Genomic DNA, 22,296 nt, shown 5'->3' with positions numbered 1-22,296 from the left:
CTTGAACCTTCAGCCTATGTGCTCTTTACCCAGCCTCCCCAATAGAAACATCTGGCCAAACCACAGTACAACGTCACCACTAGGATGCGGTCACACACCGAACATTCCCATCACCACAAGGTCCCTCTTATAATCACACCCTCCCCCCAAACCCTGGCAACCACTTATCTGTTCTCCGTTTCTAGAATTTCTCATCTCGAAAATGTTACATAAATGGAATCGTACAGGACGGACCATTTGGGAATTGGCATTTTTCGTTCATAATTCTCTGCAGACTCGCACAGGCTGCTGGGTGCATCAATAGTTCATCCTTTTTATCGTTGTTATGCCGCGACCTTCAGACGTTACCCTGGACACCCGCCTGGGGGTGGAGGAGACGTGAGGCGCGGGCAGGGGCGCCCCCGGATCTTCCCAGCACTACAATCCCTCCAGCCACCACCGCGCGGAGCCACCGGGTCCCGCTCGTATACGAGGGCCCGGGCTGGCGCTGGGCAGAGCCCGGGGGCGGGGACAGGGCAGGGGCGGGGCGCCGAGTGCGGTGAGAGATCCTGACTGGTCGGGCTTGGGAGCGGGGCGGGGCGGGGATAGGGGCCGGGCTGCGCTCGGGGGCGGGGCGTAGTCTAGGGCGAGGTGGGGCGGTGTTCGTGGGCGTGGCCAGGGCTGCGCTCGGGGCGGGGCCCCGCTGGCGGACTCCCAGCATCCGGCTCGCAAAGCGCGTCCGCCCGCCGACGTCTGCGAGTGCGTGGCCCGCGCGGCGAGAACGTGTCGTGGACGTCGGACGTTCTTCCGGAGGAAGTCCGAGTCCTGCCCTCGTCCTGGGCGCGGGCGCTGGCTGCGGTGAGCGTCTGCGCCCACCGGGGAGCGGGCTTGGGGACCCTACCCAGGGCGAGGGTCTCTGCGGGTTCCCACTCCCCGCGTGCCCGAGGCTCCTCTTCTACAGGTACGAGGCTGGGGCACAGGGTGAGCAGGCCCTTCGCTGCCATCAGCCGCTGCCATCAGCCGCTGCCCTCCGCCCTGGACTCGGGCTGCGCCGACCCCAGTTGCAGACGGGAAGCGGGCGGCCCGGGGTCAGCGAGTGGGCGTCGCGGTGACCTGGCCTGGTTCCGGCTCGGCCTCTGCCCCGCGTACCGTCCAGTCTGTACCAGGCCCTGGAAGTCAGCTTCTTTAACTTTAGTCCCTGAGATTCTCAGCCAGAGAAATTCGAGAAGAGAAACGTGTACTCAGTGTATGCTGCCTGCACGGCTATTTCTAGTTCTAGGGGGGATGGAAAGAACACAAGTGTAGGAAGAGAGAAACGGTCGCAGAGATTAGGATGAAATAATGTACATCAAATTATCAGCCCATTTGATGTGATATATAGAGTTTAACAACCACGTGGCTCTTTTTTCCTGTTGACCTGGTAAGTGTATTAATTTCCGAGGAAGGGGAAAGTACCCCTGCTGTGCAGGGGCAGTAGGTAGGGAAGGTCAGTGGGGGAAGTGTTGGGCTAGTAGCCGACTTCTGGGGCCTCAGTTTCTTATTCTGTACAACTAGGAGAATTGACCAGAGCGGGAGTCAGAAACTCAGTGGCCTCCAGGGGCCTGGCGGGTGATGTAAATAGGTAAACTGGGCCCAGCAAAGCAAGAGGGGAATGCATGCCCTGCTGTAGGCATTAAAATTAAATGGTTTTTAACCAAACCAAAATGTCTTTGGGCCCTGGCCCTAGGGATCTCAGGATGAGGTGTTCCCCGAGTCTGGAGTGACACTGCTGACCTGTCCGAGGTGATCAGGTCCCATCACTCTCCTGCATAACATGCTCCAGTGGCTTTCTTTTAGGCTCAGGGTAAAGTCTTTGCCCCTGTCCTGCAGACCCACCCATCTCTTGGACCGAATCTCCCACCACCCAGCACTCTGTTTTAACCCCAGCTGCCTCATGCAGGCTTCCTTGAACACCTGGCTTCCACTCCCACCGCGCGCCTTACCCTCGCTCTTCCCTCTGCCTGAACCTGTCTGTGGCTGTGCCTCGACCTCTCCCCCTGCCCCTCAGTGTTTGTTTTCTCTTCTAGATTGTTGGGGTCACTGAGGAGAGTGATTGTGCCTGAGAGCCCAGGCCCCACCACACGCAGTCCTTCTGTGCCCAGAGTTCACTGCAGACCCTCCTCTTGGCAGCATCCGGAGAGAAAAATACCCATCTTCTAGAATATGGCAGGTGACTATTAGCCATGGGGAGTTAAGCTTTTTTAAATTAAAATTTTAGTTAGAAATTGAATACCTTGTTATAAAAACTCCAGACAGCACTGAAGTGTATAAAACTTGTTTATAATGTGCACTGCTATCTGGAATTCTCTCGTTTTGTGTTTTCTTACTGTCCACTTCAGCCCCATCAAAATCTAATGCTTATCCTGTCTTTGCTTTGCCTCCAGCCTCTGGGATGACCACCAGGACATAGTAGGTGCTCAATAAATAGATATTGAGTGAATGAGCCCCAAGAGTTACAACGGTTAAAGATTCAGCACGACGCACACCCATCCCATTCTGTGACATCTCTTTATTTCAACAAAAGATGAAAATCCTTTCATTTCAGAACATACACGTTCGCGTTATTTCACACGTCGCGTTGTCCGTTCGCGTTTGTCAGCCTCGGCACTGCTGACCTCTGGGGCTAGATCGCCCTGTGTTGTGGGACCTGTCTGTACCTGTAGGATGTTTAGCAGCGGCCTTGGGCTCTGTCTCCCGTATGCCAGCCTTGCCTCCCTCTGGAAGTGACAGCCAGAAACGTCTCCAGACCTCGTGAAATAGCCCCTGGGAGGCAACACTCCCCAGTTCATGTGTATCCCTTTTCCTTTTAAGTCGCCAAGTAGAGTTCCTTTATGACAGATGAGTCTGAGAGGTTAAAATAGAACTGTTAATCATTAATTTCCCTTGTGGGATTCAACCTTTACACTCAGCTGAATGCCCCAGAGCTGTTTGCTTCCAACTGACGTTTATATTTTCTCCTTAAGGGCCTAAAGAGAATAATATAAAAAAAGAGTTGAAACATTTTGGTCTCAGACGTTCCCAGGGAAGGTTTAAACAAATCCCCACAGCTGCCTTCGGTACCTGAGCTCACAGAACCTTCCGAACGAGGAAAGGACTGCTCCACAGGCTGTTGGTGTTACACGGCCAGGCCCTGTAACGCTGGTCGTCTTAGAGCCTCTTGCCCTCAGCCTCCCCCCAAAAGCGGGGCTTGATGCAGGCTCTGCCTCTCCCATGGGACTGGGATCTGATTTTTGATGTCTTAAGTGTCAGTTTTTGATGGAGGGGAAGGAAGCAGAGCTGTGTGTCAGTGGCTGATGCCTTCCAACAAAGGGTTAGCACAAAAGATTAGTCACGATAGTTTCTTATGATACTAGGCAACACAGCTAAAACTTGCGGAGGATAACCAAAACAGATTGGGCTTTTAAGGAACTCAGTTGTGTTACTCTTGAGGAATTGTAACTTGACTCGTCGTATATTTGTGTGTTAGCAAACTCAAGGAATGATGAACGATGACATAGTTAGATTTTTCTTAAATGCTCATTGTTTTAAGCGTGTCACCCATAAAAAGCGTTGGTCTTTCTCGCTTAGCTTCAGCCATGGTGGTGCAGCTACATGTTTCATTGTCGTCTTAGTCCTTGTTGCATTTTGACAAAGAGGAATTGTTCTTCAAGAGAAATGGTTTCTTGTCCGGATTTAGGTAAGAAAGTGCTCATCGTCTACGCGCACCAAGAGCCCAGGTCTTTCAACGGGTCTCTGAAGGATGTGGCGGTTGCGGAACTGAGCCGGCAGGGCTGCACCGTCACCGTTTCTGATCTCTATGCCATGGACTTTGAGCCTAGGGCCACGAGGAAAGATATCACTGGTGAGTCATGGAATAAATGCTCTGGTTTTTTAAACTTTCTTCTCTGTGTGTGTCTTCTTACTGAGGTATAATTGACATAACGTTGTATTCGTTTCAGGTGTGTAACATAAGGATGCGATGTCGGTATATGTTGCAAAATGATGACAAGTCCAGTTAACATTCGTCACCACACAGTTTCACTTTTCTCCCCTCTTGATGAGAGCTTTCAAGATCCGCTCCTTCATATATGCAGCGTCCTAACTGTAGTCGCCGTGCTGTGCGTGACATCCCCGTGACTCAGTCATTTATAACTGAAAGTTTGCTCTTTCAGCTCTCTCTACCTGTATTACGCACACCCTCCAGCCCCTGCCCCAGGCAGCCACCAATCTGTTTTCTGTATTCACGAGCTCAGTTATTTTTTTGTTTTGTTTTTTAAGATTCCGCATATAAGTGAGATCATACAGTATTTGTCTTTTTCTGCCTGACTTATTTCACTTAGCATGATACCCTCCAAGTCCATCCATGTTGCTGCAAACGGCAAGGTTTCTTTCTTTGTGGCTGAATGATATTCCATTGTGTTTATATATCACCTTTTCTTCATCCATTGATGGGCATTTAGGTTGTTTTCGTATCTTGGCTCTTGTGAATAATGCTTCAGTGAACAGGGGTGCAGATATCTTTGTGAGTTACTGTGTCCCTTTTCTTTGGGTAGATACCCAGAAGTGGGATTGCTGGATAGTGGCTCTATTTTTAATCTTGGGGAGGAAACCTCCGCACTGTCCTCCACAGTGGCTTGCACTTTGCATTCCCACCAACGGTGCACGAGGGTCCCCTTTTTTCTACGTCCTCACCCGCGCTTGTTGTCTCTTGTCTTGTTGACGATGGCCATTCTGACCGGTGTGAAGTGACATCTCACTGTGCTTTTGATTTGCGTCCCTGATGATTACGATGTCGAGCATCTTTTCACGTGCCTGTTGGCCATCTGTGTGTTTTCTTCAGAAAGATGTCTGTTCAGATCCTCTGCCCATTTTTAAATCAGATTGTTTGGGGGATTTTGCCTTCTTTGTAATTTTTTTAATTAAAACAAGTTTGAAAACAAAGCTTATCATTGCACATGATGGAGAGTTCTCAAGTCAAAAAGGCCTCAGGGCAAGTCCTTTCCCCCGTCCCCAGCCACCCGGTTCCTCTGCCCCCAAGGAAACCAGTGTCACCCATTACCTGTGCATCTTTCTGGAGTGAGTCTGCGCTATCTCTGGATGTACCTAAAACAATTAAGGGCATAGTCTCCATTTTCCCTCCGCTTTTTAAAAAATGGGAACATGTTACATATGTTGTTTTCTTTTTTCCTGCTGCGGAGTCCCCCATTGTGTGGAGGAGCCATGGTTTGAGTAGCTGCCACTAATGGGCATTTCTGGTCGTTTCTCACTTTTGCTGTGATAACAGAGCTGCAGCACACGGTCACGGCCATACGTGTTTTCCTATCTGTGCTGGTATATCTAGAATGGAGTTGCTGGTCAGAGGGAATGTGCGTTTTGAATTTTCGTAGATAATATCAAATTGCCTTCTGTAGGTGCTGTACCAGTTTACCGCCAGCAGTGTTTGCAAGTGCTCGTTTCCTCATTTAACCAATTTTTTGATAATTGCCAGTCTGACAGGTGGAAAAATGGTCCCTGAGTACATACACAGTTTTGTATATGAATTGTAAATATATTTTTACCTATTATTTTTTTTTTTTAGTTTTGACTTTACTATCGTGGCTTTTTCATGCAGAATTTCATTTACTTTTGTTTAGTTGGCTTTTGACCTGTGTATTTTGTGTCATGTAAACTCTAAGCTTATTTTTTAAAGGTGTTATAGTTTCTGGTATTTGACAGGTTCCACTTTTTTTTTTTTTTTTTTTTTTTTTTTTGCGGTACGCGGGCCTCTCACTGTTGTGGCCTCTCCCGTTGCAGAGCACAGGCTCCGGATGCGCAGCCTCAGTGGCCATGGCTCACGGGCCCAGCCGCTCCGTGGCATGTGGGATCTTCCCGGACCGGGGCACGGACCTGTGTCCCCTGCATTGGCAGGCAGACTCTCAACCACTGCGCCACCAGGGAAGCCCAAATAATAATTTTTTTTTTTTTTTTGCGGTATGAGGGCCTCTCACTGTTGTGGCCTCTCCCATTGTGGAGCACAGGCTCCGGACGCACAGCCTCAGTGGCCATGGCTCACAGGCCCAGCTGCTCCGCGGCATGTGGGATCTTCCTGGACCGGGGCACGAACCCGTGTCCCCTGCATCGGCAGGCGGACTCTCAACCACTGTGCAACCAGGGAAGCCCTCCACTTTTTAAATTTAAGTATGTTCTCTATTCAGAATTTACTTTGGTGTATGATGTGAGGTGTGGGTCGTTTTTCCCAAGTACTTACCCAGCTCTCTCATCACCATTTATTACATGAACCAGCTATTTGCCCCAATTTAAAAGGCCACCTTCATTGTGATCTGAATTCCCACACGTTTTATTCTCTTCTAAACTTTGTATTCTGCTTTTGTTTTCCTATCCATGACTCAGTACCACATGGCTTTAATTATTTTGGCAAATAATTTGTTTAATATCTGATAGAGTTATGTCACCCTCACTTGTCTTATTTTCTATTTTTTTCTGACTAGTTTTACTTTTCCATAAAATCTTTTGAATTAGCTTTCCAGATTGTCGACTGAAAAAAAATGCACAACATGAGAGTTGTGAGTTAAGTTTCTTTTGGGGCAAAATGAGGACTATAGCCCAGGAGGCAGCCTCTCCGAGAGCTCTGAGGAACTGCTCCGAAGAGGTAGGGGGGAAGTCAGGATATGTGTGATTTTGGTGAAGGGGGTGCGTGCAGTTGAGCACACAGTTCGGCAGAAGGTTGCTGCTGGTCACGAGGAGCACACGTCTCCGTTAGTGTTTTCTAGATACGAAGAGATGCAAGAATTGGGCTCATAAACTCTTCTCCAGGAAAGATCTAACTCTCTGAAGACCTGTTCTGCCAGGTTTTCCAGGAGCACAGGGCGCCTCATTCCTGATCTCCACCCTGAACCCCTTTCAGGGCGTGTTGAAGGTCAGTGGTCACAGCAGTTTGTGACTTAATCCTTGTAGAGGCAGATGGCAAGTGCTAACCTTTGGCTGGCAAGATTCAAAAGGTAATAGATGATCTTTTTTTTAACATCTTGATTGGAGTATAATTGCTTTACAATGGTGTGTTAGTTTCTGCTTTACAACGAAGTGAATCAGTTATACATATACATATGTCCCCATATCCCCTCCCTCTTGCATCTCCCTCCCACCCTCCCTATCCCACCCCTCTAGGTGGTCACAGAGCACCGAGCTGATCTCCCTGTGCTATGCAGCTGCTTCCCACTAGCTAGCTATTTTACGTTTGGTAGTGTACATGTGTCCATGCCACTCTCTCACTTTGTCACAGCTTACCCTTCCCCTCCCTGTGTCCTCAAGTCCATTCTCTTGTAGGTCTGTGTCTTTATTCCCGTCTTACCCCTAGGTTCTTCATGACTTTTTTTTTTCTTAGATTCCATATATATGTGTTAGCATACGGTATTTGTTTTTCTCCTTCTGACTTACTTCACTCTGTATGACAGACTCTAGGTCCATCCACCTCACTACAAATAACTCAATTTCGTTTCTTTTTATGGCTGAGTAATATTCCATTGTACATATGTGCCACATCTTTATCCATTCATCTGATGAAGGACACTAACAGATCTCTTTATTGAGGTCCCATTAAGTTTACAGACGACTCAGCCTCGTGAAGTTCTTTCTGTCCCAGTGACAGGCGTGGCTCCTCATTTGCTCGTGGGCTCTTACAGCCTTCCAGGTCTGTTTACGGGTTTTCTTCATGCAGATCTCACGTAATTCTTACTAACTGGGTTTTGCTCCTCTGTGTCAGCAGGTCCCCGGCCTTATGGCACCAGGGCTGGGTCTTGTGGAAGACAGTGTTTCCATGGACTGGGGCGAGGGATGGTTCAGGCGGTGATGCGGGCCATGGGGAGCGGCTGTAAATGCAGATGAAGCTTCTCTCCCTCGCCCGCCGCTCACCTCCTGCTGTGCAGCCCAGTTACTAACAGGCCGAGGACCGGTACCTGTCCGCGGCCAGGGGGTTGGGGACCCCTGCTCCACGTGAAGAGGACTCATCTGTGTGTGCGTGTATGTGGCTGCTACTAATTTTCTTACTGTTTGTAGTTTTCAGCTGATTCTCTGGGGCTTTCCTGATACACAGTCAGATCATCTGCAAATAATGATAATTTCACCTGTGGTTTTCCAGGAATTTTAATTTTAAATTAATTACCTTTAATTTCCTTCTGTTTGCAGTTGGGTTAACAAGATCCCCAGGTTTAGTATTTAGTGCTGATGGTGATAGCTGACATCCTTGTCTTTTCTTGTCTTCCCTTTTTTTTAAAATTTATTTTATTGATTTATTTTTGGCTGCGTTGGGTCTTTGCTGCTGCACGCGGGCTTTCTCTAGTTGCGGCGAGCGGGGGCTACTCTTGGTTGCGGTGCACGGGCTTCTCATTGCGGTGGCTTCTCTTGTTGCAGAGCACAGGCTCTAGGCGTGCAGGCTTCTGTAGTTGCAGTGCGCAGGCTCAGTAGTTGTGGCTCGTGGGCTCTAGAGCGCAGGATCAGTAGTTGTGGAGCACGGGCTTAGTTGCTTCGCGGCATGTGGGATCTTCCCGGACCGGGGCTCGAACCTGTGTCCCCTGCATTGGCAGGCGGATTCTCAACCACTGCGCCACCAGGGGAGCCCTTCCCTTTTTTTAAAAAAAAACAATATTTATTTATTTTGGCTGCGCAGGGTCTTAGTTGTGGCATGTGGGATCTGATTCCCTGACCAGGGATCGAACCCGAGCCCCCTGCATTGGGAGCATGGAGTCTTACCCACTGGACCACCGGAGAGGTCCCTGTCTATCCCCTTTTAATAAACCAAACAATTCTTTTCACTGAGCGAACAGCAAAGCAGGGACTGGGGAGATAGAGAGGATTATGTGGAGGAGCCACTGGTTTTCAGTGAATCGGGTGACACAGGCTCTTTGTATAAAGTATCTTAAATGTGGTGAACAGGTGGGCAGAGTGTGAAAACAACAAGCCCCTTCTCATGCCCTCCTGGTCCCGCATGGCCCCCAGGGACAAGCAGGCGGAGCTTTGTGGTGTGGATCGTTGTAGGTCTTACTCCAAATATCGACAAAACGTGTATCTGTGTGGAGCTTAGACTCTCCAGATACAGGCGGAAGTGGGGATTTGCTTGATTCACTAGAGCTTCCGGGAGCCTCTCTATGACTGCAGGGCACTTCGTGGCACCTGCTGTAACTTACCAGTTCCCCTGTTGACTTAGGCTTACTTTGTCTCCAGCTTTCTTTCAAGCTGACTCAGTATGTTTCCATGGCTCTGGACTTCCTGTCTTACTAAGAAAGTCCTCTCCATATCCTCACTTATAAAAATATTCTCATTTTCCCATGACATTTGGATACCTTTGCTTTGTATTTACTTTTATCTAGAGTACACGTGGCCCATGCACATTTTATTGTCCGTTTACCATTATCAGAAGCACCCCGTGTCCTCTGTGGGCTCCACACCCGGTGGGCGGCAGCCTGCCTGAGACAGAGGCTCTCCTGCTCAGGGTCTCTGGTCGGTACAGAACCTCATGCACAGAAGGGTCCCAACAGGTGCTTTGAATGAAAATGAACCCCGGGGAGGCTGAGGGAGGAAGCAGAGCCCTGGCATGTTCTCAGCTGTGGCTGCTGAAGGGCTGGCCTCTCCTTGGGCTCCTCTGCAGGCCGCGTGCTGCAGGGGCCGCACCTGGGCCTCCCGTCGTCCCCTCTGCTGCCGTGCGGGACCCGTGGCCTTGAGCTCGGCCCTCAGCCTTCATCTCCTCGCTGGTCGGTTGGGAATTACCCAGCCTGTCGGGTTGTCACGAACATAGAAAGGTGATGCTGCAGAGCAGTGGTACGTGGGGATCCTCAGCCACTGGTGACTGTTGTCAACACTGATCAGTGCGGTTGGGTGAATCATGATGCTTGAAGAGAACCCACTGAAGGCCTAGATCAAAGTGTTAACTTGGCTCTCAGCCTAGTTGTCGAGAGTTAGGGTTAGAGGGTTAGGGTTACGGTTGGGGTCGGGTTAGGGTTAGAGGGTTAGGGTTAGAGGGTTAGGGTTGGGGGTTAGGGTTAGGGGGTCAGGGTTAGGGGTTAGAGTTAGAGGGTTAGGGTTAGGGTTGGGGTCGGGGTTAGGGTCGGGTTAGGGTTAGAGGGTTAGGGTTACGGTTGGGGTCGGGGTTAGGGTCAGGTTAGGGTTAGAGGGTTAGGGTTGGGGGTTAGGGTTAGGGGGTCAGGGTTAGGGGTTAGAGTTAGAGGGTTAGGGTTAGGGGTTAGGGTTAGGGTTGGGGTCGGGGTTAGGGTCGGGTTAGGGTTAGAGGGTTAGGGTTGGGGGTCGGGGATAGGGTTGGGGTTAGGGTTAGAGGGTTAGGGTTGGGGGTCAGGGTTAAGGGTTAGGGTTAGAGGGTTAGAGTTGGGGGTTAGGGGTTGGGGTCGAGGTCAGGGTCAGGGGTTAGGCTTGGGGGTTAGGGTTAGGGGTTAGGGTTGGGGGTTAGGGTTAGGGGTTGGGGTCGGTGTACGGGTCAGGGATTAGGGTTGGGGGTTAGGGGTTGGGGTCAGGGGTTAGGGGTCACGGTTAGGGGTTGGGGTTGGGGTCAGGGTTTAGGGTTAGGGGTTAGGGTTGGGCTGGGGTCAGGGGTTAGGGGTTAGGGCTTTGGGGTTAGGGTCAGGAGTTAGGGTCAGGGTCAGGGGTTAGGGTTAGGTGCTGCGGGTTCCAGCCCAACCCCTCCTCACCCCTGCTGCTGCTGCCTGAGCCCCTCCCCTACCAGGCCTTCTCCTGAATTGCTGAGGCCACAGTGAGCTTTTCCAGAGCTGAATTGGAGCGTTCACTATATACATGGGGAGCAGACCCCTGTGTGCAGGAGAAGCTTAAGCCCCTCAGCTGGGCTCACAAGCCCTGGTCCATTCCTGCAGTCACATCACCTGCGGGCCTCCTGGCCTCTCACCGCAGGTCCTCGGCTGTGCTCCCAGTGGCCCACTCCTGGGCTGGCCAAGTTGTCCCGTCTGCGTCTTCTGCCCAGAAGGTCCCCTGCTTCTCCTGGCTGCCCGAAACTCCTACTCCATCGTCAGAACCCCGACTCATCCCCGGGTGCGCTCCTGACCCGCCCCCGCAGAGCTGCAGCGCTTGTTACATGCGCAGAGTGAGGCCCGCTGCTTCTGGGCCGTGGGGTGTGAGGCCCGTCTGCCGTAACGTTACACCTAGCAAGCTGCGTGGTCGTGTTCTGTGTGTTACCGTGTGGTTGCTCATCCACGTCTCCTACCGGACTGTGAGTCCCTTAGGAGAAGGTCAGGACATAGCTTGCTCTCTTTGCGTCCACAGTCTGACCCCAGGGCCTGGCGCGTGCTCAGGTCTCCGTGACTGCCCGGTGACCTGCCGGGGGGGGGAGTGACGTCCAGGCAGCAGTGGCGCTGGTGGGATTGGCGGGATGGGCCGCGGCTGCCCCTGCGTGAGAACCCCTGTCCTGTTCTTCCAGGCGCCCTCTCCCGCCCCGAGTTCTTCAGCTACGGTGTGGAAGCGTACGAGGCCTGCAAGAAGAGGTCTCTGACCAGCGACATAATCGCGGAGCAGAAGAAGGTCCAGGAGGCCGACCTAGTGATGTTTCAGGTTTGGTTCCCCTCAGATTATGGTAACGAATTTGGCTTGTCCTGTGTGCAGAGTCTTTCCCGGTACTGAGTTCACGCTCCTGGCGGTGGTGCTACGATCTGCACGCTTACTTCTGTCTCGTTGGGTCCGGAGACCCAGGGAGCCCATACCACCCGTTCAGATCCTGGCCCCCAAGTAAACAGCAGGGATTTCCCTTTAGCCTGTGGTCCCGAAACGTCTGACCCTGCAGACGGTGCTGCCTTCATTCTCTGATCCCCAGCCCGGGAGGTGCTGGGCTGCATGGAAACCAGTTTGTCTGCGTGGGTGTTTGTCAGAGTAATTTAGGCCAGATGCAACTGCTGCCTTAAGTATCCTGGTCGTCAAGCCCCGTGGGTGGCCTCACCCCCCACCCTCACCTGGTGCGCACTCACCTTTGTCCCAGGCAGGCTTCACTGCGCGAGAGCTGCCCAGGACGCTACGTCCACGGCCAGCCAGGCGGGCATCATGGCAGCAGAGTAAATGTGCTTTTGGGGAGTCGTTGGGTGGATAGAAATCCAAGTCAGGCCAGGAGAGAAGGGGATTTATCGAAAGGGTCCTGATCGCTTGGGTCCCAGAAACCCGAGGACAGGCCGTGGCGGGCCTCAGGGCAGTGGCACGGGGTGTGGGGTGTCTGCTCCCTTCCCCATGGCAGCTGCTTCTCTCCGACTTGGCCGCTCTGCCTCTGCCCCACGTCACTAGATCCAGCCTCCCAGGAAGGGATCTCCTGGGTCCACATCGTCTCTGTTTTCCAACCTGCTGAGGGGCGGGACGTGGGCGGGAGAACAGGACCACCCTTGCGGTGGGCGCAGAGCCAGCTTCCAGACACAGCGCAGAAACACCCCGTAGACTACACCTGTGCACGCGGAGGCGGCAGCCCCGCGCCCGCCCCGCGCCCGCCCGCCCCGCGTCGCCCCGCCCCGCGTCGCCCCGACCCGCGTCGCCCCGCCCCGACCCGCGTCTGCCTCCCCGCGACCTTGACTCCGGCTGTGGTCCAAGTGCGGCCGTGCTTCCATCCTCCTCACACCCGAGTGCCCGCGGCTCCCCACCGGCACGCTGGTAGTCACGCAGGACCGTGCAGCCGTGTGACGATGCCCAGCAGTCCGGCCCCTGGTCCGAGCAGAACCCCACGCAGCTCTGTCTCCCCTTCGCTGCGGCTCCCGGCTGAGCACACGGAGCCCGAGGCTTCCCCCTCCCCCTCCCCCTCTCCTGTAACTGGAAGGTGAACACCTGCCAAGGCCTGTTCCTTCTGTGAGAGTCTTTCTTTACTCTGCCTCTTTTCACTTGTCTTTTCCCCACCCCACCCCTTTTCCCGTACTCTGCCCAGAGCCTCTGCATATATGTTTATTTTTTTTTTTGCTCAACACTGATAAAAATGTCATTCACCACGATCACTGCTACTATGACCATAGCTCACCACTCACTGAGCATTTACCCTGTTCTGAGCACTGTGATGTGTCATTGAACCCTCACCACAGTGCTGTGAATGATTTGCAAATCAGGCTAAGGAGGCCCAGAGAGGTTAAGTAACTTATCAACGTCACACAGCAGTAGGTTGTGGAGCTGAGATTTCAGTGCCAAGTCCTGAGTTAGATTCATAGTGAAAGCACGTGAAACACGGGCTTCCTTCTAGCTTTGGTAACAGGTTATTGCACGTGTTCATCTCTTTTCATTGATATTGTTGGATATGGTGTTAGGGCTTCTAACCCTAACGGGAGTGGACTCCAGGAAGACCGTGCTGCTGGTGTGTGGAATCTGAGGATCAGACTTCTCATAACCTACCCCAGCCCGACTCCCAGATGCCGTGTCTCATCCCCGGGTGGGGAAACGGGCAAACTCTTTCCCACACCCTCCCTCTGGCCCCGTGGCTGGGGGTCAGCACCTCCCGGCCCACTCAGTCAGGGGCAAGCAGTTGGAGGCCGTCACGGGGGACGCAGAGCCACCTGTGACAGGGACCAGGACGCTGTCGGCTCTGCCCGCCCCGCCAGCCGTCACCGCCACACCGCGCGCCTAAGAGAAGGGGGAGAAGCCTCCCCATCATGTTGGTGACATCTGCCTGCCCGGGCTGGGGAGGAGGCTCCCCCGAACCCCCAGGCAGAGGAATGCGGAAGTGACCCCAGCGCTCCCTGCCTGTTCCACTTGCAGTTCCCGCTGTACTGGTCCAGCGTGCCGGCTGTCCTGAAGGGCTGGATGGACAGGGTGCTGTGCCAGGGCTTTGCCTTCGACATCCCGGGATTCTACGACGACGGCCTCCTCAAGGTACGGCCGGATGAGGGGCGGCGTCCATCGGGGATGGAGGGGGCGTCTCAGCAAGTCACTCCTAGTTTGCATTTTTTAACCAAACACTGAGCGCCAACCGTGTGTAAGGCCCCGTGTGGTTACATGGGCGAGAAAGCGTCGCTCCCGAGGTCATGGGCTTTTCTTCCAGTAAGGGACACAGAGCGCCCACGTCTGTCTGTGTGCTCAGCCAGGGAGGCCTGGGCTGGCCTGGGGACGGCTGCCGAGGGGCACCTGCTCCACGATGCGGGCTCATCACTGGCCACGCACCGGTTCACCTCTGAGCGTCATGTAACCACCTTGAAAACAGGATAATGCCTTGCCCCCAGGGAAGAGGTTGCGGGGAACCTGGCAGGTGCATAGGACGTGGTAGCTATGGATTTCCCACTAAAACAAATGACATTTTTAATTCTGAGATCCTCAGAAAATAAGTGCATATAAAGAAAACACTGAGTCATGAGATCCGTCTCAGACCGTGAAAAGATGCCACCCTTTGCTGAGTGGCCCCAGGAGCCGGGCACTGCGGGCGGTACCATTTGCCCTCCCAGCCGCTCCAGGGTCTGGCCTCCGCCTCATCCACTCCTCCCCTGCGTCCCTGAAGCCTGCTCTCCACCACCCCCGGGGCCTGTCAGCTCTGTGTGCACCCCATCCGTTCCTCTGGTTGTCCCCTGCTCTCTCCATTTGATGTAGCTGTCACCTGCAGTTGGGCTGGACGGAGATGGGAATGTGTGTCTTTCCATCAGGGAAGGGTGCAGGGGAGCTGGCCTCGGGTTTTCCCTCCCGGTCGTTAGAAACCTCTGGGCTGGAGTCACAGTGGCCTTTACTACCCTGTCCTCTGGGGTCCCACCAGAGCGTGTGCTGTGTCCTCCGCAGGGTAAACTGGCCATCCTGTCCATAACCACGGGCGGCACGGCCGACATGTACCAGAAAACTGGAGCCAGCGGAGACTTCCGATACTTCCTGTGGCCCCTCCAGGTACGCCACACCCTTCCCTGAGCCGCACCTCCCCTGGCACAAATGAGGTGTGACATAGGCCTGAAGGCCAGACCGTTCTGACTTCCCTGGGTTCAGGAAGTGACAGCCTCTGCCCTCTTTCATGATTTACTTGGCAGCACTGGAAAGGCTGGCCAATGAGGAAAACACGTGTTATCAGGATAGCTTCTGCCATCGTTTGGTTAGAGGCCAGGCCAAACCTAGTTGGCTGGTGTGCTCTGGGGCACACAGGAGCCCCACGGTGGCCCGTGTGTGTCACGATTCGGGAGGGCAGAGCCATCCACACTCCGGCTCTGCTTCCCGAGGCAGCATCGCCTGGAACTCTGGCAAAAGGCTCCCCGGCCCGCAACCGGCAGCCTTGTGAGTGGGCATGTTTCCATGGAGCCAGCGGCTGGGCGCCTCCCCAGAGCCCACCCCGCCTCCAGGAGCCCGGGACTCAGCTCCGGGCCGCGCTCCCAGGTGGACGCCGGGCTGCCTCTGCGCCCTGGGCCCGGGGTCGGCGAGGACGGCGGTCAGCGGAAGTGCCCTGGTGAGGGGCAGAGCCGAGGAAGGGAGCTGGGGGCCCTGTCCCAGCCCCCCTGTGCCGTAGGGAACTCCTGGGAGACCCAGAGACCTGCATGGAAGCTGCCCATCTGGGTCGTTAGGGGCGTGTGTTGAGCTCGGAAGGGATCACGTAGCTAAGGGTTCGTGCACTTTAGAAATGCAGGCGGGGGCGTGGGTCCCGGCCTCCCACCCACCTGATGGGGCAGGCCTGGACGGGGTGTGGGTTTAGGGAAGGAGTGCAGACGGAGGACAGTGATATTTCTAGGAAAACGATCCCTGAAAGGAGACGGGATAGTTGTTCCATGTAGGGATGCTCAGCTGCAGAGGCCCGAGCTTCCTCTGCAGAGGCCGAGCGGCCTCTTAGGTGCCATCAGCCAGGCCTAAATTCTTGCTTTTAAAAAATCATCACCTTTATTTCAGTTTGCAGAAGTACATATCATAGAAAAAAGTGAGATTAGAAAATACAAAAATAGTCCCCTTAATTTCTCCCTTAAAAATAATCACTTTGAATGATTTGATGTATTTCTTTACAGCCCATATATATTTTTAAATATATACTTTTAATGATTAGGCTTATCATGTTTATCTTTTTACATAAACCGTGTGCCACAAATACTGCTTCACGTTTCTTCTTGCTGTTTACATTTAATGCATATCTTGAACAGCCTTCCATGGTGGCACATTGTAGCTAAAATAACCTCATTCTAGAATATTCCATCACATGACTTGCCATAACTTGCCTAACCAGTCAAAACCTAAACTTCAGTGTCTGACTCAACAGCAGAGATTAAAGATTAATGTCAGTTATCAGAGTAGAATTTGGAACTTGCCGCTGCCCAGCACTCTTCACCTCCCTGGTAGCGGCCGTGTCCTGAGGTTCTGGGGCAGTTCCGTTGTTTTCGATTAACTGGCAGCACGAAAGGTGTTCTGTCCCCTTTGGTGACTGAACGGATGGCGTGTGCAGGGCGGCTCCTCATCGCTCTCCTTTCTTTGCGGCTATAGCACGGCACGCTGCACTTCTGTGGATTTAAAGTCCTTGCCCCTCATATCAGTTTTGCTCCTGAATATGCATCAGAAGAAGAAAGAAAGGGGATGGTGGCCTCCTGGGCGCAGAGGCTGAAGACCATCTGGAACGAGGAGCCCATCCCCTGCTCACCCCCCTGGTACTTCGGGCAGTGACCTCGGGGCCACGCTGGGAGGTGCTGGTGTGTGTAATAAAGGACGGCACAACAGAGCAGCAGGTGTGCGGGGTGATGTGACTGCGTCTCCAGGGTCCTGTAGGCCGACTCGCGGCTCCCGTCACCCGCTGGTTGTCCCGGATTCTCTCCTGACAGATGTCCGTATTCCCCCAGGCTTTCTTTTCATTCCTAGTATTTTTCCGTCCCCCTGTCTTCAGCCTTCACGGGTAGTGGTGTTTTTCTGTAGTTCTGGCTTGGAGCTGCGTTTGTTAGGTTTTGTTTAATTCCATAACTCAACTTGAATTTCTCTTTGCATAGAAAAGTGAAGTCTGTTCACAGCTAGTGTTTGAGTGCTCTGTTTGGACTGACTTCTTCCATCTTTTTTTTTTTTTTTTTTTTACTTGCATCATGACTGTGAAGTTTTAATTGATCAGCCACTTAACATAGTTTTACAATCCCTGCGTGCCCGTGACAACGAGGTTTCCAAGCAGTAGTGAGAAGGCATCCTGTCAGTGTGTGCGAGCTCGGGGAACACGACTGACAGTAACCTCAAGGTGTGGGCACGTGTAGGTGGAGTGTCTCCCCCAAAGAAGGTTTGAGGAATTAGATCCCTTCCCCCCACCCCCTCCCCCCATCGTCACGGTCATCGTCACTGCCCAGGACAGAGCAGCTGCCTGGGGTCAGGGCCCTTCTGCTTAGTATCCCAGCCCCGCCCCCATCAGACTGTCCCAGCTTCCCGCTGGATCCCCCTTGTCACACACCTTTCACCTTCCTCTCCCCCTCCCCCGCCCCTCCACCCCCCACCATCTTCAGACCCTTTTCCATCCTCATTTTCTTTCTTCTCTTTTTCACCTAATGCATCACCTGATAGTATTTCTTTTTGTTTTGTTTTTAATATTTACTTATTTATCTTTGGTTGCACCAGGTCTTAGTTGCGGCTTCCAGGCTCCTTAGTTGTGACCTGCGAACTCTTAGTTGCGGCGTGTGGGATCTAGTTCCCTGACCAGGGATTGAACCTGGACTCCCTGCTTTGGGAGCACGGAGTCGTGTCCACTGTGCCACCAGGGAAGTCGCCACCAGATAGTATTTCGTGTGCATCCTCTTCCTTTCATCTGAACCTTCCCTCACTCAGAGCTGTTATCCTCAAATCAGCATCTGATCTCTCAGGGTCATTTCTTTCTGACTCTTTTTTTTTTTTTTTTTTGCTGTACGCGGGCCTCTCACTGTTGTGGCCTCTCCCGTTACAGAGCACAGGCTCCGGACGCGCAGGCTCAGCCGCTCCGCGGCATGTGGGATCCTCCCGGACCAGGGCACGAACCCGCGTCCCCTGCATTGGCAGGCAGACTCTCAACCACTGTGCCACCGGGGAAGCCCTCTGACTCCTTTTTGACGCCACTTTCTTCAGACTTTTTCAGAACAGTCCTCAGATTCTCTTTCTTCCATCCTCCTCAGACCCTTTTTGGGGCTGTCCTCCTCAGATTCCTTCTCAGGGTCACCTCCAAAGCCATTCTTGAAAAGCAAAAACAATACCTTCTCAGCAAACTTGGGTTGGAAGAAATGTCCCCAACCTGATAGAGAGCATCTAAAAACCTACAGCTAATGTTAAACTTTTCTGATAAAATAAGGACTAGAGCAAGGATGTCCTCTTCCACCACCCCTGTCCCACATCACACAGGAAGAACTAGTCAGTGCACGTACTGGAAAGGAAAAACTAAAACTGCCACTGTTTGCAGATTATATGATTGTCTACACAGAAAATTTCAAAGATCTACAGAAAAGATGGTCTAGAACTAATAAGAGAGTTTAGCAAGGTCACAAGATACAAGGTCAACCAGCAAAGGCAAACTGTATTTCTATATACTAGCAAGGTACAGTTGGAAACCAAAAGTAAAACAACATTTATGATAGAAAAATGAAATAATCTCACAAAACATGTACACCGTCTCTGTACTGAAAACTGCAAACAGCTGATAAAAAATTAGAATAGCTCTTTAAATAGAGAAACCCATCATATTCGTGGATTGGAAGAATCAGTAGTGTTAAGATGTCAATTCTCCCCATTCATCCATTGTACATCCCCTTATACATTCCCTTATACATCCGTTTAATACAGTTCCAGTCAAAATCCTAGAGAATTTCTGGTAAATATAGACAAGTTGATTCTAAAATGTACAGAGAAAGGCAGAGAAGCTAGAACAGTTAAAACAATTTTGAGAAAGCATACATTTGGCTCCACAGTGCGCAATATGAAGACCTACCCTAAAGCTACAGTAATGAACACAATGTGGTGTAGCAAAGGAATAGATACAAGGTCAACTGAAGAGGGGAGAGAGAGAGGAATAGACCCACACAAGTACAGCTAACTGATTTTTTTTTTAGCATTTTAAAAATTAGTAGACCATTTTAAAGGACAGTTTAGATTTATAGAAAAATTGAAAGAAATTACAGTTTCCATATACCGTATGGATAGTTTCCCCTTTATTATCTTAGCATGACACATTTGTTACAATTAATGAACCAACACTGATACATTATTATTAACGGAAGTCCATAGTTCAGATGACCTTGGTTTTTACCTAATGTCTTTTCTTCTGTTCCAGCCTCCCATCCATGATACCATGTTACATTTATTTGTCATGTCTTCTTAGGCTTCTCTCACCTGTGAGATTTCTCAGAGATTCTTGGCTTTGATGACCTTGAGGGTTTTGAAGAATACTGGTCAGGTATACCGGTTGTCCCTCTACTGGAATGTGCCTGACTTTTTCCTCATGATTCGTCTGGAGTTATGGTTTTGGGGAGAAAGCTCACAGAGGGAAAGTGCTATTTTCATCACATCATATCAAGGACACATACTATCAATACGGTTTATGATGGTTGATGTTGAACTTGATCTGATCAGCTGGCTGAAGCAGTTGTATTGTTTCCCCCTTTCCATGCTGTGTGATTTGGAAAGAAGTCACTTTGTGGAGCCCACACTTAAAGAGTGGGAGTTATACTCCAACTCGCTTAGACTGGAATACATACATAATTTATTTGGAATTCTGCGTAGGAGATCTGTTTCCCCTCCATTTATTTATTCAGTCACTTATCTGTATCAATATGCACTCATGGATATGATTTTCTACCTTAGGTTATAATCCAGTGCTACGTTTTAAGTTATCTTGCTCATTGTCTTCCAACTTTGGCCATTGGGAACCCTTTTAGAAACAAGATCTGGTCACTAGGTGTGCTGGTTGCTATGGTACAGTGTGATTTCTTTCAGGCTCCCTTAGCTGGTAGAGCAAAGAAATGTATGTGTGCCACCAACTCACGTATATACATATATGTGTAAATATTTTTATATGTAGCCATCTGTATCTATATTGTTTTACCATCATCAACTCTGTCCCTTACATGTGGATTATTCTAGCCTCCTCCCCTTTCTAATCTGTAAATTCCCATTCTAATGACAAGAACCCTGGCTTTCACCATCCACTACTCAATTGTTCAGGTCCAGCAAACACGTATGGCAGTGTCAGAATTGTTAACATGTGTACCGTGGGAATCAACTTTATCAATTAGAGCATCGTCCCGTGTGCAGTTCCTTTTGCCTTTAGCCTATGGACTCCAAAGTGACTGAAGTCCCTTCCCCCTGCCCCCACCCTCCTTGGGGTGGTTGTTTCATACTTTTGTAATACAATTAGACTCCCTTGTCACAGTCTACATTTTTTCCTGGAATCTCCAGACCTCCTAAATTATTATTTTTCTAAATCACATACATTAAAGTTCACTCTTCGTGTAGTAAAGTTTTATGGGTTTTGACAAATGTCTGGTATTATGTATCTACTATTACAGTATCATAGAATAGTTTCACTGTAATAAAATTCCCTGTGCGTCAACTATTCATCCCTCCCCTCCATACCCACACCTCTGACCACCGATTTTTTTTTTTAACCACTGATCTTTTTTTGTATGTATAGTTTGCCTTTTCCAAAATGTCATAGAATTGGAATCAAACAACATGTAGCCTTTTCAGACTGGCTTCTTTTACGGAGAAATATGCATTTAAGTTTCCTCCATGTGTTTCTGTGGCTTGATAGCTCATTTCTTCTTATTGCTGAATAATATTGCATGTATGTACCATAGTTTATCCTTCATCTATTAAAGGACATCTTGGTTGCTTTCAGCTTTGGGCAGTTATGGACAAAGCTGCTATAAACATCCATGTTCAGGTTTTTGTGTGGACATGAGTTTTCAGTTCATTTGGGTAAATAAGTAGGAGTATAATTGATGGATCACAGGTAAGACTGTGTTTCGCTTTTTAAGAAAGTGCCGAACTTTCTTGCACAGTGGCTGCACCATTTTACATTCCTAACAGCAGTGAAAAAGCTACTTATTTTCCATATCCTCTCCAGCAATTGGTATTTTTGTGTTTTGTTTCTGATTTTAGCCATTCTAAAAGGTGTGTAGTGATGAAAATAAGTAAACAACTCATTGTTGCTTTAATTTGTAATTCCCTGATGACAAATGACGTTAAGCGCCTTTTCATGTTTTTTGCCATCTGTATATTGTTTTCGGTGAGCTGTCCAGATATTTTGCCCATTTTTAATAGAGTTGTTTGTTTTTGTATTGTTGAGTTTTAAGAGTTTTTAAAGAATATTTGAATACAAATCCTCTATCAGATACGTGCTTTACAAATATTTTCTCCCAGTATGTTGTCTCTCTTCATTCCCTTAATAGTTTCTTTCCACAGCAGAATTTTTTTTTTTTTTTTTTGTGGTACGCGGGCCTCTCACTGCCGTGGCCTCTCCCGTTGCGGAGCACAGGCTCTGGAGGCGCAGGCGGCTCACGGGCCCAGCCGCTCTGCGGCATGTGGGATTCTCCTGGACCAGGGCACGAACCCATGTCCCCTGCATAGGCAGGCGGACTCTCAACCACTGTGCCACCAGGGAAGCCCCCTATTCCTTTTTAAATGCATAAACTCTCACCCTTTGAGATGGTCACAGGACACCCAATGCACTTCACTCTTGTCTCTTCTGACTGAGACTTGATAAGAGATATTACAATATTGTAAAGGCCTAATTATTTCAATTAAGAATAACTGTATTTTGGTAGAGCAATCTTTTTAGTGTCTCTCAGAAAATGAAGACCTTAAGAATCACACCTTGCAACCTAGAGATTTCATCTACTGGAGTAATTACCTCCAGAAAAACTCTCTTCAACCTTGCTGGAAAGGCCCCTATCAAGTACTGCTAAACCAACCCTTGTGCCACCAAACTACAAGGAATTGACTCTTGGATTCACATGACACACTTAAAGAAAGTGCCAAGCCCTGACTAGACCTGCACATCACCTGGTGACCTGAAAGTCAAGATTTCCCAGAATTGAAGCAGATGACATCCGATGAGACATCTTTCCCAAAATATCCATTCCAGGCCTGTTGGAGTTTGTCACCAAACCTTTGATGATGACATGCTCAGATGATCTCCAGTGTCTATGATCTTGGTAACATATGAACTTTAGATGAAAAGTGCCTCACAGTTCTCTCTGCTCCTCTTCAATACTCAAATGTAATCTCAGTAGGTTTGAAATCTGCATTTTTCCCTCTGATGTGAGACTGTACACAGGAAAGGTCCTCCCTGGCACTGAGGTACAAAAAGCCACTGACACCAAAAAAACCCTTCATGCTTGATCAGATGCTTTCAGAGAAAGATTTTGATCAAAAGGGGGAAATGTAAAAAACACAAACAAA

The 22,296-nt window shown here is 50.3% G+C and overlaps 1 protein-coding gene across 4 annotated transcripts; it reads left to right on the top strand.

Annotated features, from left to right (window-relative positions):
• The first annotated feature begins 745 nt into the window (after positions 1 to 745).
• On the top strand, positions 746 to 19,229 carry NQO2 (N-ribosyldihydronicotinamide:quinone dehydrogenase 2). Of its 4 annotated transcripts, XR_014326506.1 has the most exons (8): positions 746 to 940; positions 2,046 to 2,188; positions 3,695 to 3,859; positions 11,429 to 11,559; positions 13,720 to 13,833; positions 14,725 to 14,826; positions 16,390 to 16,628; positions 19,214 to 19,229. XR_014326506.1 is itself a non-coding variant. In XM_082847904.1 (7 exons), the coding sequence occupies exons 2-7, from the start codon at positions 2,182 to 2,184 to the stop codon at positions 16,564 to 16,566; spliced, it is 696 nt and encodes a 231-aa protein (XP_082704030.1). In that variant the 5' UTR covers positions 746 to 837; positions 2,046 to 2,181; the 3' UTR covers positions 16,567 to 17,135. The 4 variants fall into 4 exon arrangements, 3 of the variants coding, with proteins under 3 accessions (XP_082704030.1, XP_082704028.1, XP_082704029.1); XM_082847904.1 differs by lacking the exon at positions 19,214 to 19,229 and having other exon boundaries at positions 746 to 837; positions 16,390 to 17,135; XM_082847902.1 differs by lacking the exon at positions 19,214 to 19,229 and having other exon boundaries at positions 16,390 to 17,135.
• The last annotated feature ends 3,067 nt before the right edge of the window (positions 19,230 to 22,296 follow it).

The sequence above is a fragment of the Leucopleurus acutus genome (assembly GCF_964270905.1).
Source record: "Leucopleurus acutus genome assembly, chromosome: 10".
Taxonomy (NCBI): domain Eukaryota; kingdom Metazoa; phylum Chordata; class Mammalia; order Artiodactyla; family Delphinidae; genus Leucopleurus; species Leucopleurus acutus.
Note: the sequence above shows the minus strand (reverse complement) of the source record. Positions and strands in the feature narration are given on the sequence as shown.

What these genes read in the sequence shown, in the direction of transcription:
- NQO2 (XM_082847904.1), top strand. An exon ending in CACGAGGAAAGATATCACTG is followed by an intron (nt 3,860 to 11,428) that starts GTGAGTCATGGA and finishes CTGTTCTTCCAG; the next exon opens with GCGCCCTCTCCCGCCCCGAG. An exon ending in ACGACGACGGCCTCCTCAAG is followed by an intron (nt 13,834 to 14,724) that starts GTACGGCCGGAT and finishes TGTCCTCCGCAG; the next exon opens with GGTAAACTGGCCATCCTGTC.